The following is a 15,792-nucleotide window of genomic DNA, read 5'->3' on the forward strand; positions in this document are numbered from 1 at the left end:
GTAATTCTTGCCTATGGAGTTCCTGCTTCATACCTTCAAATGTGACGGTGAAATGGTCAAGGCTTAGATATCTTGCTTCTTGAGGTTATTTTTTCATTTGTGTGCTAATCAAGTTGACAGGAGGCACATCTGAGAGGCCGGTGGTAAGTTGGGTAGTGACTATTTTAAGCCTTCAAGGCAGTTAAAGTTCCCTTATCTTGGAATTAAAGCCTAATGAACTCTTGTGATGAACAGAACTGATGAAACCGTGTGAAGTCTGATAGCTAAGAAGGGGTTTTGATTTTTACTTGAACTTCAGTTCTTTATGTATTGATTGGCCAAGCTATTCTACAAATCTTTTATGGATCCTGAGTTTAAACTTTGTCTTAGTCTGAGTTTTGTAAATTTATTGGCTGATACAGGCAGAGGCTTACATTATAGTAAAACTGAGGCAAAGTGTTCAGGTTTATTTTAAGGAAAACAGTATAGGGATACAGATAATAAACTGTATCACAGGTGTACTCCATTTATGTTTTTTTTTCAATGAATGTGTGAAAAAAGAAGTGTTTTTTTAAAGACATCCGTAATGAAGTATGTTGTTAAAGTCAGAATGCCACTAGGGTTGTGGCCTGACACGCTGCTTTTGTTTGTCAGTTTTTGTGTGACTTTGGCTGTTTACAGCTTTTGAGTTGCCTGTCATTCACAGTGGGCTTGCCAGCAAAACAAAACGTCCTCCTGGGTTAGAAAGTTTATTCTCAGTTTTGTTATACAGTTTAACTTTTCCTTCAGAGCAAAGTAAGTGTAAATTTTTGGTGGACTTGAGGTCTCCTACAGAATTAACTTGTTATCCTGTCTGGCTTTTATGTCATTTTTTCATAGCAGATCAAGGCCTTTAATCAAGATCCATAGTAGATGTCCGTCTGCATAATTTCTCAGTGTTTAAAAAATGACACTGTAGCTGTATACAGTTTTATATATGTATACAAGAGAGATCTTACAAAGGTCTTTAACCTGCAATGTTAAGAGCACTTACTGGAGTAATTGGGTCTTCTATTTTTCTGTTGGAAGGATGCAAAATACAGAAATTTTGAAATTGGTACTTGAAACATATTGTCTCTTTTTTTTTTTTTTTTGTCTACTATGCTAAGATGACAAGCCTAAGTTGTCAGTCTTTATGTTATTAAAATATATGTTGCAAAAATGAAATTCTGCAGTCCAGCTGAAGTCACATGTGCTGACTGCATTAAGGGGCTGGTATTTTGGCAGAAGGCCTGCGCTGCTCAGATCGTATCTGGTTGCAGATGGTATCCATTCGAATGATACTGCCAGAAGTTCTTTAGTGGAAATGGGAGACGTGTGGGTAGGAGAATAGAAGGTAATAGAGGAATTTTTAAAGACAGGAGAAGTTAGAAGCTGCAAAATCCTACCACTTTAGTTAATTTGGTAATACTAAACACTCTCCAAAGATGAGGTAATGTCACCATCAAATTACTAACAAAAAAAACCTACCAAAACAGTAACTGAGTGAGATTAATTTAAGAAAAGACCTTTTTTTTATTATTATTATTAACACTTAGGTATGATCTTAAGAAACATGAGATTTGTTTTCTAAAGCACCTGCTATTCAGTAGGGTTCAAGTGACCTCAGTGCTTTGTTTTCATTTGGATTTATGTTTGTATCTATGTTGTCCCTTGTACAGAGGTCACTGGCAGATGTGAACATATGCCCCAAGTCTCACACGCACATGCTCACTCGGGCGGAGGCACAGTATAGCTGTTCGCAGCATTGCCCATCGTGCAGTCAGCCATGCGAGGGTTCCTGGTGAGAGAAGGGGAAAGTCAGTGGGCTCTGAGGACTTTTCCTGTTGATAATTAATTCCTTAGTGTGATCCTTCTGTTAGCAGTCGTTACTATAGGTTAGCTTGACACTGCCTAATACAGTGTTGGTTTCATATTCTGCTTCTTCCAGAATGTTTTCAAGGGAAACTTGGCCTCGGTGGGCTTTTAAGTTGCTTGTTGTGATGGTGGTTTATTGATAAAATCCCACCTAATATTGAAATGGACTGAAACTTCTGAAATAACACTTCTGTCTTTTTCTCTGAGATAATTTTCTTTAATTTTGTCAGTCTTTAAATAAATTTGAAAATTTATCTGCTTTAGTATTTTCTTTAAATTACTGGATAGGTGGTTTATCATGCTCTAGGTCAAACTCACAAGCAGCTTTTTGAAATAAATAATTCACGAATAGATCATGATTGTCACCATATCTTGATTGAATATGTTTTGTCTTTAACTCCTGCTTTTTCACTGCTTTTGTTCAGAATGATTTACACCAATGCATCTTACCCACAGTGCTTTAATTGCTTATTGCCTGTTCACTTTATTCATTACTGGTTTTGTGGTGAGTGGGAAGAAGATTTTGCTGTGTAATACATGGGGTGAAAGGTGAGCTGTAGATCTATATTTTGTGTGTCAGTAGTTCTTGTACTCATTTTTGTATCAGGTTTTGAAATGTAACAAATGTAAACAAGGTTGGCAGCTGCTCCCTTGGATTATTGGAATGAAAAGATAAACTATTCTGTGCCTATAGACTTCCCTAGTGTTGTGGTTTTTCTAGGGTTTTTTGTTTGTTTGTTTTGGTTGGTTGGGTTGGATTTTTTTTGTATGGAAGTTATTTGATAATCCTGTCAGTAAGTAATGTGTAAATAGAAACAAATGAAAATGAAGCAGAAGTTCAAGCTAGTAGCTACAAGACAGCATTTAGATAATCATTACTAGCAAAGAGTCCAGTTTGCTTAGTCTTTTAAAAAGCTAAATAAGTATGTAGAAAACTAAACTAATGAAGCAGGGAACTCAGGAAGTGTCCTACTTGGAATATGTCCTCTGCAACTGATGTTACATTCATGATGCACTAAATGGATGAAAACAAGTTTTAGTGTCGTGTGAGTACCAGTGACAGAGTAAAATGAAGTTCTGAAAGTAGTTCATCTGAGATTATTGTATATTCTGGTTGGCCAGAAACCGTATCAGTGTAGAAATGCACAATCTAGGTTATCTTGAAAGATATGAGTGCAACTGGATCCTGAGGTTAGAAGTGAAAATTACCTACTTGACTTTTAACTCCATAATAGTCTCTGTGTCTCAATAATGTTGGAAGGCTCTTTTGTGGATTGCTTAAGGTATTGGATGTTTAATGAAAATAGGCACAGTGGAGCGGTCCCATCTGCCAGTAACAATAGTCACAGCTGCTGCTGTAGACATATGGTAGTAAGGTTCTCAAGCAGGCATCCTTGGCATCAGAAAAACTTCGTAAGGCATTCGGGAGATAATTTTTAGAAGCTGAGAAAAAAAAAATTTTTTTCTTCTAATGGTGTGTTTTGTTGTTTTTTTTTTTCCTCTCTAAGATTTATAAACCTTTGGTCTAAACCTAAATATTTAAATTTTTAAAAAAATTAATAGAGAAACCTCTAATTTGAGTTCCTTTTCTGTTTGTTTTCTTTTTTTCTTTTAAGTTTTTGTCTTTTAAGATGTCTCCTGCTTTATGCAATTGTTCTAGAGCAAAATAAAAATGAGTGGGAAAGCAGGACTTCACTTGAAAGGCTTTTGGTTTATGGCGTGTTTGTCTAAATTAGTGATACTTGAAATATAATACTAAAATTGCTGATACTTGAAAAATAATGCAAAAGTCAAAACTTTTGAAAGGTTCATAAAGCAAGGTAGCCTGATCAGATACTTTATTGGTATACCTCGACAGGGTATTTTGTTAAATTTTGCCCTTTCCATTGTTACATAGCTCTAAATAGTAAAGTCTTTGAAAGAAGCTTAATCCTAAAGGGGAAAAAAAGTAGTATGGTTTGCTGATCTTTTTCTTTATGATCTAATTTTAACTGTTTACTTAATGAAGACACACACTGAATGGATAAGAAACCCTATTGTGTGTGTATGCCTTCAGGAGAATAGTAAGTTGTGTTTTTTTTTTTTCCTGCAGCAGTATTCTGTAAGCATAGTTTGGATAGTTTCACAAAGGAACCTGTATCATGGAAATAATCTTTGGTCTAAACGACTGATGAGAAAAGTCCTTGTAAGACACACTGGCTTTTATTTAGACTAGCTCTGAGTAGATGTACATAGTAAAGTATTGGGAGTTTGTGTAGCATGTGCTGCATAGGTAGAAAGGGCAAGCAAAAGAATTCATTGTAGTTGTTTTAGCTCATAACTACTTTTTTTTCTTAAGAGACATTTTCAATGAAAGTATAGAATAGGAGGGAGGATTCATTCTCATAGGTAGATTTTAGTCTTGTCTCTGTCTCTGAAAATCAATAATTACAGTTATGTCAAAAAAATAAGCAATACCCCATTTCTGATGACTTGTGGCTGCCAAAAAGCATTGGTTCTTAAAGCATGTCTTGTGTAGTGTTTTTTCCATGTACAGTTTTTCTTTTTTGTTAAGTGTTTCCAGTTTTTTTTGCTTGCATCTTGCATGATGAGATTGTCTTGGGAAAATAAACAGCAGTAGAGGGAAGTCACTTAACCCCTACCCTGATTCTCTGCTCTGTAAATCCTCAAAACTGCAGTTAAAACTAAATGAATGCTTGTCCAGTATGTGAAGACTACCTTGCAGTCATGGTAGATGTGTTATCAAAACAGGCTATTTTGTGGGAAGATAAATTGTGTGTCGTGGAGGTTGCATGAATTGTCTTACATTTGAGGTTGAATTGGGAACTGGTTTGAAAGACTAGTCAAAGAGGTCACAGTTGTCGAGGTTACCCAAGTTCTTCTAGTGACTGTCCAGCTACCAATTACTACATTTGTTGGAAGTCCTGTGACAGGCAAGGGAAGGTTTGAATGCAAGTTTCTCTCAAAGAGAAAATGGAGTCAATTTTCTTTCTGAAAAGAAAAAAACCACGGAAATATTTTTAGGTGCTTCATTTTCCTTCTAAAGCCTTTCTACTGATTGTATAAAAATAACTTGAGAAGTGTTAATTTTGTAGTTAAAAATAAAGGGGGGGGGGGAATCTATTTTGGAAGATGACTTTGGGGAGGTGGGAGAAGATGAACATTTAATGATTTTTAAAATGTTAGAGGTACAAATAATGGGCCTGGAGAAAGACTGTGGGATGACTAGAATGTTTCAGCTAATGTGAAATGCAGTTGGACTAGATTTATAGAACTGTTATGGAGCTAGCATAGAACTATAGTAGAGGGAGATGATCTTACTGATGAACTTGGGAAAGTTTTCTGTCACTGGTGAGTAAACTGTGTGAAATGCTGCCCCTTCAGGATTACTGCCCACTGACACAGAACTAGGGCTTTAGAGATGATTCTTTTTATTAAATGCTTAAATAATGTGTCACCTTTCAGTATGCAAGTAGAAGTAAAGAAAACTCTAATTGTCAATAGGATCTACTTTAAGAATTGAATATTTTCACTACCTGAATCATTTAAGAGATTGAGGCTGGCATTGTAGTGCTACATGATGTCCTCTTAATGCAGCGCTGGCATGTGTCTGAAGGTCAGAATGGCCTTTGAAGGCCATTGATTCTTGAAGATGTAATCAAGTAAAATCAGGGGGTGGAGATACAGTTTCATCTGCCTTGAAGCAGAAAACATGAGGAAAGCATTCAGCTCAGCTCCAAGTGCTTAGCCAACTACATACACAGACCCCATAGGTATCCTTAGTAGTGCATTTTCAGGTAATCAGCTGACAACAGAGGTTTTGGAATGGTTTTGGTTCAGCTTTTCGGATAGGTAGAACAGTATGGTTCGACTAGCTCCGGCTTGGTGCAAAGCCTGCTGGCATGCTGTTCTCCAAGAACACCAGCTGTAGAGATGGTATTTATAGCACTTGGATCTGTAAGAGCAGCTGAGGATGAGAGCAGCTTTCTAGCAGCTTCTGTGAGCAAGCGTTTGCCTTGCGCTGGTGCTATTGAGCCTAACTCCCTCCCCCATCCAACCTTTCTCCCAGTACAGGGTTGAAATTCCACAGAGGGGAGAGAATCCGGTTGAATTCCAAATGAGCTGTTCTTAGCTTCTACTTGGTTTCCTTCCCTTTTAATGATTTGAAAAATGCAAACAATGCTTTGAAAAGCAAGCACTGCTTTACAAGCTGGAAGTGTCCATTTCCCTTCATTTATCTCTTGTAATAACAACCCTGAAAGTCTGTCTTATAAAAACATTATAGCCATATATCTGATTGCAATGTATGCCTAGGAAAGAAGCCTGTATTAAACGTGTCTTTGGGGTGTTATTCACGTTCCAACAAATAAAGAATGCCTGCTCCACCCTGCTCTCAGTAACGAACATGTTCTCATTGTTGTCATTCCAGTCTACAGATGGCGCAGATATATTTTCCAGACCCATGCATTTTAAGGGACTCTATATTTAATGTTAATTTGGTCTTGTGGAGTCAATTCTGAAAGCCGTGGAACTTTTATATTGGTTAGGCATCATAAAATAAAACTACTGTTTATATTGATTCAAATAGAGTTTGAAGAAGGCACAGAAATGAATTACTTGGGATTTGTCTTCCCAAATGTTACCCCTCCCAAAGTTCCGCCTAGACTGGAATGTTTTTTGAAAATTTCTGCCTATTCCTCTACCACTGATTAATGAGAACAAAAGTGAAGACAGGACGGTGCCTTGTTTGCTAGCTGTTATCTCTTATTATGTGTTGGCATTTGGTAGGAATGTGTGCTCTGTGTATGTTACCGCTGCCACTAGGAGAATTGTTGAGGCTGGTGTGAAGCCTCTTTTCCTGAGATGAAACCTAATTTTATTTCATATGTGGAAATTAAAGAGGCTTTGTGCTTTCAGCATTGACAGATGTGGTAGCAATATGGGAGTAGAAGACGTAAATGACAGAAAGCAGGCTGTATTGCACAAATGATGAAAATTAAGTTTTTCCAGTTCCATATGTCCATACCTGACTTTCACCATTATTGGATTTTATTTCTGATTGGCAATTGATAGTTTTGGTTTTTGTGTTGTGGGTTTTTAAAAAATATTAATCTATCATTCTGTTCCCCGCTCCCCCCCTCCCCCCAACTGTGTATCAGCTAATCCCAGGATTTAGCCCAAGTTAATTCTGTCTGCTGGTGTTTATGTGAAGGGCAAACTGCAGTTAGCCAGTTCTTCACTGGAGCACCCTACAGTGACTAATATGTGGCATGTCTGATGGCAGAATGCCCAGTAATATGACTCTGATCGCTGACAGAGGTGGAGCTGTTGAATCTGGTGACTTGACTTTAAATGCAATGAGGCATAAGAGAATAATTTCCATTCTTACCTCTTGTATTCTTTGAGCTCCGTCTCTCTGTTCCAAGAGTTTATTAGAAAGAATTGCTCGTATCCCCAGATACTGAACTGCAGATAATTTCTAACCTGCAAAATTTGTGACATGCTGAGGAACAGTGCTGACTGGGATGAAAGCACATTAGTCTTGGACTGCAAATTCAGTGTCATAATCAGACATGAGATTTAAGTGGTTGAGAAGTGGTTTTGGTCATTCTTTGTGCTTGCAAAAATATTTATGTGGCTGAGTAGATGGGAATGGAATGAGGGGGCTGATCTTGTCTAAGTTTGCTTGCTTTTTTTCCCCTGCCTTTTTTTTTTTTTTTCTCCCCTCTCTCTTCTCTGTAGGTCTCTCACTGTCTGTTTACTTGGTTAATTTTAATGGAGAATGGAAGTGTAAGTCCAAAAATGAAAGCTTGAAGTGGGAATATGTTTGTGTATATGTTTAGGAGAGGGTGAAAAGATAGAGGATGTTGCTTCCAGTTGAAAGTATCCTAAAAGACTGTAATTTTGGATAAGCTCTCTGTTGTTCTCCACACTCAGCGTATAATTGTATAATAAAGTGCATATTTGGGTGTGCTTTTTTTTTTTTTCAGCTTCAACAAATCATGATTAGAACGTAAGGCAAAAAGTTTAGATGTCCAAAATGACAACAGGAATGCAAAATATTACACACTACAACGTGTATGGGTACTGTTTCAGTAGTGAAGTGGTCTTTCAAAGTTTGCTAACATTTTTTGCTGAAATTTAAGACTAGCAATGAATTTGATCTTATAGATTTGAAGGTTGAAAGTGTATGTTATTTTTATGCTAGCTGATAAAGCAGATGGTAGATGTTACGAAAAATGTTAATTAAGGAACAAGTAGGATGGACTGTGGAAGTACCTTATGCCAGGAAATGAAGTTGCCTGTTTAAGTAAGGGCATGTTAAAAATCCAGACGTTTTGTGGAGATTGGCTTGTTACTGTTGATACAGCACATCTAAAATTATAATTCTTTCATTGACGGTGCTTCTGCTTTCTCTTTTTTTTTTTTTTTTTTTAGGCTGTACTGCTCCTACTATATACTTCTTTTGTACAAGGACTAATTAGATAAGTATACGGGTCTTATATAATGATACAAAATTTTAGATTATTTGGTGAGAAAAAACAAAGAAATCTGTTTTAAAGCTGTTGTCTTCCTTACCTTTTTGTCAGTGACATGTAAAACTCATTAGTTACAGGTATCAAAATAACCCACCATCAAATTTAAACAGCTAAGCAGCTAAAAAGAATTGTTTAAATGATTGGAGCTTCAGAGAATATGTGGATTACTCCTGCTTAGAGGCAGCTCAGATGGTGTGAAGCAGCTCTGTATGGCTTACTATATAACCGTAAGGAGAAATAAGCTTTTGAAATGCAAGCTGTGTCTCTAGGTTGGGGTAGCAGTGCGTATTAAATAAACTGCTCCAAATTAAATGGTAATGCTGCATAGCCCTTCATGCAGTGCACTTCTATTCAAATTTCTTATCAATTTATGACATGTAATTACTTATTCTATTTGCTTACCATGGTACAAAACTGATGTAAGTGTTGTGTCTTAAGGTGATGTGTATAATTTAAAATTTCTGGAAATTCATAATTCAACCAAAAAAAAAAAGGTATAATATGGGCATTTATCTCCCTCAACCAAACCAATGATTTTGTAGAGCGTATTTTAAAAACATGAATATTCCCATGCCTTTTTCTCAGCCGCAGGTAAATGATGGACATTAACTTAAACTGTGGTGGCTGCTTTGATCCCGGAAGAGTTTTGAGACGCAGCAGTATGAGAATAGCATCTTCAACTTGTTTCATGCTTTTCACGTTTCTGGGTTGTCTATCTAACCTCTTTCAGGAGTAGTGGTATACGAGATGGTGACTTTAAAATATCCTTTCCAGTTTCTGCTTGATGCAGAAACCTTAACTTGTGGAAAGCTGAAAGATTTCACATGACCTAAGAAGTTGGCTCTTGGTGAAGAAAGGGGCCTGAAAAAGAGATTGAGTTTCTCAGAACCTGGCTGTAGGCTAAGTTCAACATTCAAAGTTGCTATGGTGCCATGCTGATGGTAACTAATTATAGCTGCGGCAAAAAGCATTAGTGTCAGTTTACAAACAGAAGAGTTAATTGCCACATTGGACCTTTGAAATAGCAGATAAACAAATTTATTCTTTAAGATAAAAAGGCCATTAATGTGTTCCTGCTGTGATCGTCTGCCTTACTGCCTTTCTCATTTCCTGAGGCTCTGTAATTAAACCATTAGCCTGCGTACCATGCCTTGAGTCTGCAGTGGTGAGAGGAGATAGATGACGACCTATTTCATGATTCACTAATACAATTCATCTTGGCCTTACATGGTTTAAAAAACAAACAACTGAAAAGCTTTTAGTGTTCTTGTGGGTATTGGAGACGCTGGAAACAGTCCTCTTTTCTAATTCTCTTTGCTTCCTTGTTCAGCTGAAAACACAGCTTGCTGAATAACACTGTACATAAAAACACTGTTGCTCACTCAGTCTAATTTCTGCATGATCATTCCTTTTTTTTTTTTCCAATTTGGTGTATGAACTTTTAGGATAAAGCTTACCTGTACTATAAGAAGTCTTTTAATTTCTTCAGAAATATCCATTAGCTTCTTTAAAAGTAGTTAGATTTCATGGTTTTGCTTGTCCCTCCGAAGAAGATGCTTGGTGCATTAGACACCTTCAAGTTAGGTCAGTTACTTCAGTTTGAATTCCTGGTTTCTTAGCTGCCTCACCATCTTCTCTCAGGTGTCTTATTTCGCATTATTGCGTACCTGGTCACTTGGTTCAAACTCGGATCGCATCAGACGTGACCAATGCTGGTAGCTACCCACTTGGTGCTCAGTGTTCCAAATGAAGAGGGTTGCAGTCTGATTGAAATCCATTAAGGTGGTAATCTTACATTTTCTCAATCAACTCTGCTGGATTCATTTGTAGACAGGCTGCAAATTCTGTGAAACCAGTGATTCTGAAAATGGAGGATGTAGACTCTGTAAGGAACAGGAATGGGGATAAATAGACTTGAGGCTTGGACTAGAAGCTGAGAAGTCTGTGACTGGATCACAGTAGTGAGGGACAGCATGCAGAGTTCCTGGCAGCCAGGACGTTTTCTCTGACCCATTCCTGCTGCAGTGGAAGGTTTTGGCTGGGCAGCTGCATTCCCAACCTCTGACAGAGCTGCCTTCTTGCACATTAATCTCCCTTTCCTGATACGCTTCTCAAGATACACTTTATGAAAACATGCATCCTGGAAAGTAGTTTTCAAAATAGTGAGCTGGGTGTGGAACTTAGTGTGAAGGAGCTGAGGAAAGCCTCTTTAACAAAATAATAAAAAATATAGTTTAAAAAAAATGGGACAGAGTGGAACCACTTGTGTAAACCACAGAGCCTGAACTTCCCTCCTCACAAGTGTGATGGATCAAAATTAAGCTTGAAGCAAGTAGGATGAAGCTGTAGTGGCAAGCTTGTAGTGCCTTTCCAGACACTAAGTCTGTTGCATAGTTAGAGATCTTGCTTCTCATGGGTGGTCGATGTGCCTTTATGCACAGAGAGGAAAAACTGGCTGTTATTCTGATTAAACGTTTGGCATCTTTGCTTTCTTTTTGGAAGTGGTGGACTTTTCCTAGAGATTTTTGTTGGTGTTTTTTTTTTTAAAAAAACAATTAACGGGAAGTGTGTATTTCTACATCAAACCTGGTTTTGAATAATGGTGAAATTTGTGCTGCTTGTTCTGTTTTCTGTTTCTGATACAATAGAATCTTAAAAGGCAATTTAACTCTTGTTTCCTTGAAGAGACCAAGTGCAGCTTTGCACTGGCCAAGAGAAATGTCCTTTTTTGCTTATAAACAACGATATAAAAATGGTAAATACTTGCTATTTCACTGTTGCTTCTGAGAGGAGACAAATCAGTCATGCCACGAGGTAAATGAGTGAGATCAAAGCTCTCTTCTGTGATTGCATTTGCACCTTAAAATAAAACTGCACCAATGTGACACTCGGGTAACCAATGCGTGGTTTTAGGGTGTGGTTAAAAACATGTTTCTTGGTCAGCAAAAATGTACCTAGGCTTCTGCGTGTCTTGATTGCCTTCACAGTTTGCCAGGCAAGGAGTTTCCCTTTTCCAGGACAGTGTTGCAAATGCGATGTACCAGTAAAGGTAGTTGCCTCTCTCTTTCCCTAGCCATGAATCCTCTCACACGAGTAGTATCAAGAGTTTGGGTTGAAATGATTTGCTGTTGAGATTAATCAACAGACTGTATATTGTCAGGAGAGGTGCTGTCAATACATCTTTTCCTGTATCTGCTTAGAATTGTGTTACACAGTACATAGGTATAGGTTCTAGTACATAGGAATGGGTTCTATTTATTTCTGCTTTTTTCTGCTTTTAATGGTTCGATTACTTTCCCTTGAACTTACAGCCCAAAACAATTGAAGAAAATAATGATGTTGTTGACTCCCAAAGGTTGCTACATTGAATTAATGAGGAGATTGGTTTTCATTTGTACTGCTTTTCTGGGTAGGAACTTCTGGGTACCAGGCATTACTTCTTCCTTACTTTTCAGAGCTTTGATGTTAAATAATTGAATGAGAAATGACAAGTTGTTGAATTGTAGCAATACACTGAAAAGAGAGAATGATTTAAGTTTGGGGCAGAGGAGTTGTCTTCTGAGACTTGTTATTTATTCACTTTTAACTTTAGAACTGGTTTAGTAGTGCATGCTGTAGATGTACTGCTGTTTGGTCAAAACTAGTAGAGGGAAATTAAAGCCATATATGATTGCTTAGGTTACCAGTTTGTTACGTGTTGATGCCCATGTTGCTATCCAAAGCCACAAGCGTTTTTGCCATCTGATACTGTACTGGTGCAAGGCATATTATTCATTGGCTTTGCATTTCTGTCAGCTTTTATAAGGCAAGAATGTCAGCACAAGGTGCATCCAAGTGAAATGGAGTTGGCCACGAGAAATAGAGTAGCAACTGTTGCTATTTGCAATCCAGACAATGATTTTTTTCTTCATGCTGTAATTTTGGACAACAGCCCTGCTCAGGGCCACAGCATCTGTTAGAAGAGTGATTTAATTTGAATGAGGGAGCCTGTAACCACTTTTTCAGAGATTTCAGTGCAACATGATGTTAAGTTCATGTTTGAAATGATAAGAGATGTGGGTGCTATAATTAGTATTTATCACAGAAGTAAAGGGAGAAGTCCCCATCTCCCAAAGCATAGCCTAACTTGCATGAATATGTGAGAAATAAGCATCCTTTGTTTAGGATGATTGGTATCAGGATGTAAATCATCCCCAGGAAGACTGTCACCACCTTAGTATAGCTTCTTTCTTTGTAGATTTTGTTTGCATGTGTCACAATTAGTCTGTCACTCCCAAAGGCAGATTGCTGCTTTAGGTGCAGGATGGGTATGTGTAAACCTAAGGTGGTTTATCTAATTTTGATACCCTTGAGAATATGCCTTTTACAGTCCATCCTTCCACAGATGGTGTTGAAAACAGCTGCTGGAAATAATAGATTTAAGTTTTTCCAGCACTGTAATACTGAAAAGAAGAAAGCAGTAGAGATTCACTTCTGCAACAAGAGCTGTGCTTATAAATTACCCTCCTTGGAATACAGAAACTACAGACATTCTGTATGTCATTAAAATGACAGCTGAATCCATTGTGCATTACTCCCCCCAGGCAAAGGTTATAGGAAGCTGTGCTGTTGCTGGGAAAGGAAAAAAAAAAATCCTCAAACCCAGCAACCTAAAAAGTATCTGGAAGAGCTTTTGTTAATTGTGGGCAATGCGCATGTGTGGGTCCAATACTGAAAGAATTAGAGGATCTGAGTAAAGGAAAAGAGCATAAAATTTACAGATATACTGATATGAAGAGAAAAAAGGGTTTTTTTTTATTAAAGCAGGTTTATTCTGGTATTTGTAAAGTGTTCAATGACTCAGCTCACCTGAAGTTTCTTTGATTCTTTTATATAAATACTTTGGGAAGAAAATTAAGGCAAGGGTTACAAGAGCTGAAAAAGCAGTTGGTGACAGCTTTTTGAATGAGACTTGTAAAGGCTATAACTGTACACTAGCATTTTTTCATTCTGGCTTTTTGTGAGTGTGTGTGAACTTTATCATAGGACCATCATATATTATACATAAGTTCCAAAGAGGAAAAGGTACACAAGTTGGTTGGGGGGGTCACTGGAATTCAGCGCCTGTATACACTAAGGACATTTACCAGTAATTTGGTTGGTTCAGTTCATGTCAGTCCTATTAAAAGGCTTTGTGCATGTAAAAGAACATGGAAATAAACTATGCAGAAAATCTCTGAAATGTCTGTAGATCCAATTTCTGGTTTGTATCTTCCATGCCCTGAAAATACTGAGTTTCTTAAAGAAAATCCTTATGCAGTGAGCGCTTGTACTTTGTAAAATATATTTCAAAATTGACTTTCATTGTGCTGCTATGAAATCACCACGGATTCCTGAATTTGTGTTTTGGATCTTCCTTCTTGCTGATAATCCCTCAACTCCAAAAAACCCTGTAGTGTTCTAGAAGCCAAGGGATCAGGATGATGTACTTCTGGCTTTCTGTCCAACAGAATTCTGTTTAGCAGGATCATTCTTTCTAGGATTTTTTTTTTTTCCTTGACTTATTTCAGATAAGGCCTACAGAAATACTGTGTTAGGAAACTGTGAGTCTGTTACTTCAATCTTACTACTCCTGTGCAGCGTGGCAACTCTGTGCATACTTTGGATCACAGATTGAATTGAGAGTCAGCAAGCTCATTAATTATACTCCTAAATGTCAAGTTAGCTAAGAGTTTAAATTTTATTTCCTGTAGGTATTATCAACCCAAAGAATCCTAAGGAAGCACCAAAGTCCTTCAGCTTCGACTACTCTTACTGGTCCCACACATCGGTAAGTTTTTACAAGACAACTGTTGTTTGTTTGCTTTGGGGTTTTTTGTTTTGGTAGTGTGTTTTGGGGTTTTTGGGGCTTTTTGTTTTTTGACTGATTTAACTGTATTCTCTTCTGATCATGCCATCCCTGTCAGATGTTTCTGCACTGTCTCTCTCGCCCTCCTTCAGGTTAAAAGCTTGTCATTGTATGCTCTCTTTACCTGTTTAAAGGAGAGCAGAAAGCCAAGCTCCTTGAGTCTAATAACAAGTTGTAAATGTTTGAAAGTCTACTGAAAATATTCTCTAACAACGTTCTACATATTTTGAGGATGAGTATGAAACACAGTTAATTCAGTTTTGCTGTTAGACAAATGAAAGTTGCTCGAGTTCTTACAGTTCAAGGAGAGATGTGGTCTGGGTTCCCTTGGACTATCTGGAAAAGACAGAGTAGTGATCCATGTTTCCGATTAGCTGCAAAAGCAATAAACTCTCATCTAGCTCCTCTGTCCCACCCTCCTGCTAATTGCTGCAAAGGTCTTTCTGGCTTCCAGTAATTGTTCTACAGCAGAACTGTGGTGTTCTGCCTTCTACCCCTCCCCTGCCTTGCTTATTCAAAAGATATAGAAAAAAGGAGTAATGCATTTCTCTAAGATTCTTCTCTGCACGAACACAACATAAACCATCTGTGTAGATAATTAGTATGATTTTTTTTCAAGTATATTTATAGAGGACTTTCCTAAATGATCAAGAGAGGACATCAGAAGAAAGAGCATATATATATACTGAATCCAGCTTTCTGTCAGTGATTTTGTGTCCAGTATCATGTCTAGAGCTTGGATTGCCTCTTGTGACTGGATGTTGGAGTCTGATCAGTGTAGTGCCTGAATACCTGAAACGCACTACTTAAATAATTGAGAATTAATTTCTGCAATTACTCAAGTTTCGTTTGGAACGGGTTCTGTACTTGCCTTGAGTTCTGGCAAGTGTATTCTTTTTGCCATCTTTAACTTGTCATTTTTTTCATTGCATGTGCAGCAGTGCCTCTTTTCAAAGTGTAACCAACTTCAGTCGAGCGTTTGAAGATAACTTGCTTTGTCCTTATACAGATCTCTGTCACTGGATGCATCTGCTGTAGAGTTTTTGTTTCAAAGTAGCTTTTTTTTTTGTTAATTCAATGTTATGTTTCAGTTTTATTGCTAACCTTGAGTTTAGCCATGGAAGAATGTTCTGATACATTGTCCTTCACTAGTTCAGGTACTTGCTAATTTGAAATATGTATTAACATGCTTAGGGATTCTGTAGTCACCAGTGAGGTTGTAAATAGAAACCTGGATTGTATTAGACAGTGGAATCAGACAGCTGCAAGAAAAACATGGTCATTTTATCGATTCCTTTACACTCTTTTAACCCCAAACCTTAAGCAACTTCTGCTTCTCTTTTCCCCCTGCTACCAGAGTCTTTGTCAAGACCAGCCACTGTGAGACTTTTGTAGCTTCCAGCCTTTTGTTCATTTGTATTGGCTCTCCGAATCCTACTTTTGATTTTCTCCCTTCCACCTCCCTCCTCCCAAACACCCTGAACCTCACTT

At 37.6% G+C, this 15,792-nt stretch overlaps 1 protein-coding gene and 1 long non-coding RNA gene across 18 annotated transcripts in view; one reads left to right on the forward strand and one right to left on the reverse strand.

Annotated features, from left to right (window-relative positions):
• Positions 1-15,792, forward strand: part of KIF1B (kinesin family member 1B) — a 96,411-nt gene that overhangs the window by 7,995 nt on the left and 72,624 nt on the right. For all 17 annotated transcript variants that reach the window (XM_074925046.1, XM_074925048.1, XM_074925054.1 and 14 more), the window contains exon 3: positions 14,147-14,223. In XM_074925046.1, coding sequence (XP_074781147.1) covers positions 14,147-14,223 — 77 coding nt within the window. The remainder of the gene's footprint in view (positions 1-14,146; positions 14,224-15,792) is intronic.
• On the reverse strand, positions 1,558-10,329 carry LOC141969342 (uncharacterized). Its single transcript, XR_012635037.1, has 3 exons — positions 9,872-10,329; positions 4,682-4,866; positions 1,558-1,798 (listed from the first exon to the last, which is right to left on the reverse strand). It is a non-coding gene; the product is annotated as an uncharacterized LOC141969342 (long non-coding RNA).

The sequence above is a fragment of the Athene noctua genome, chromosome 22 (genome assembly GCF_965140245.1).
Source record: "Athene noctua chromosome 22, bAthNoc1.hap1.1, whole genome shotgun sequence".
Classification (NCBI taxonomy): Eukaryota; Metazoa; Chordata; class Aves; order Strigiformes; family Strigidae; genus Athene; species Athene noctua.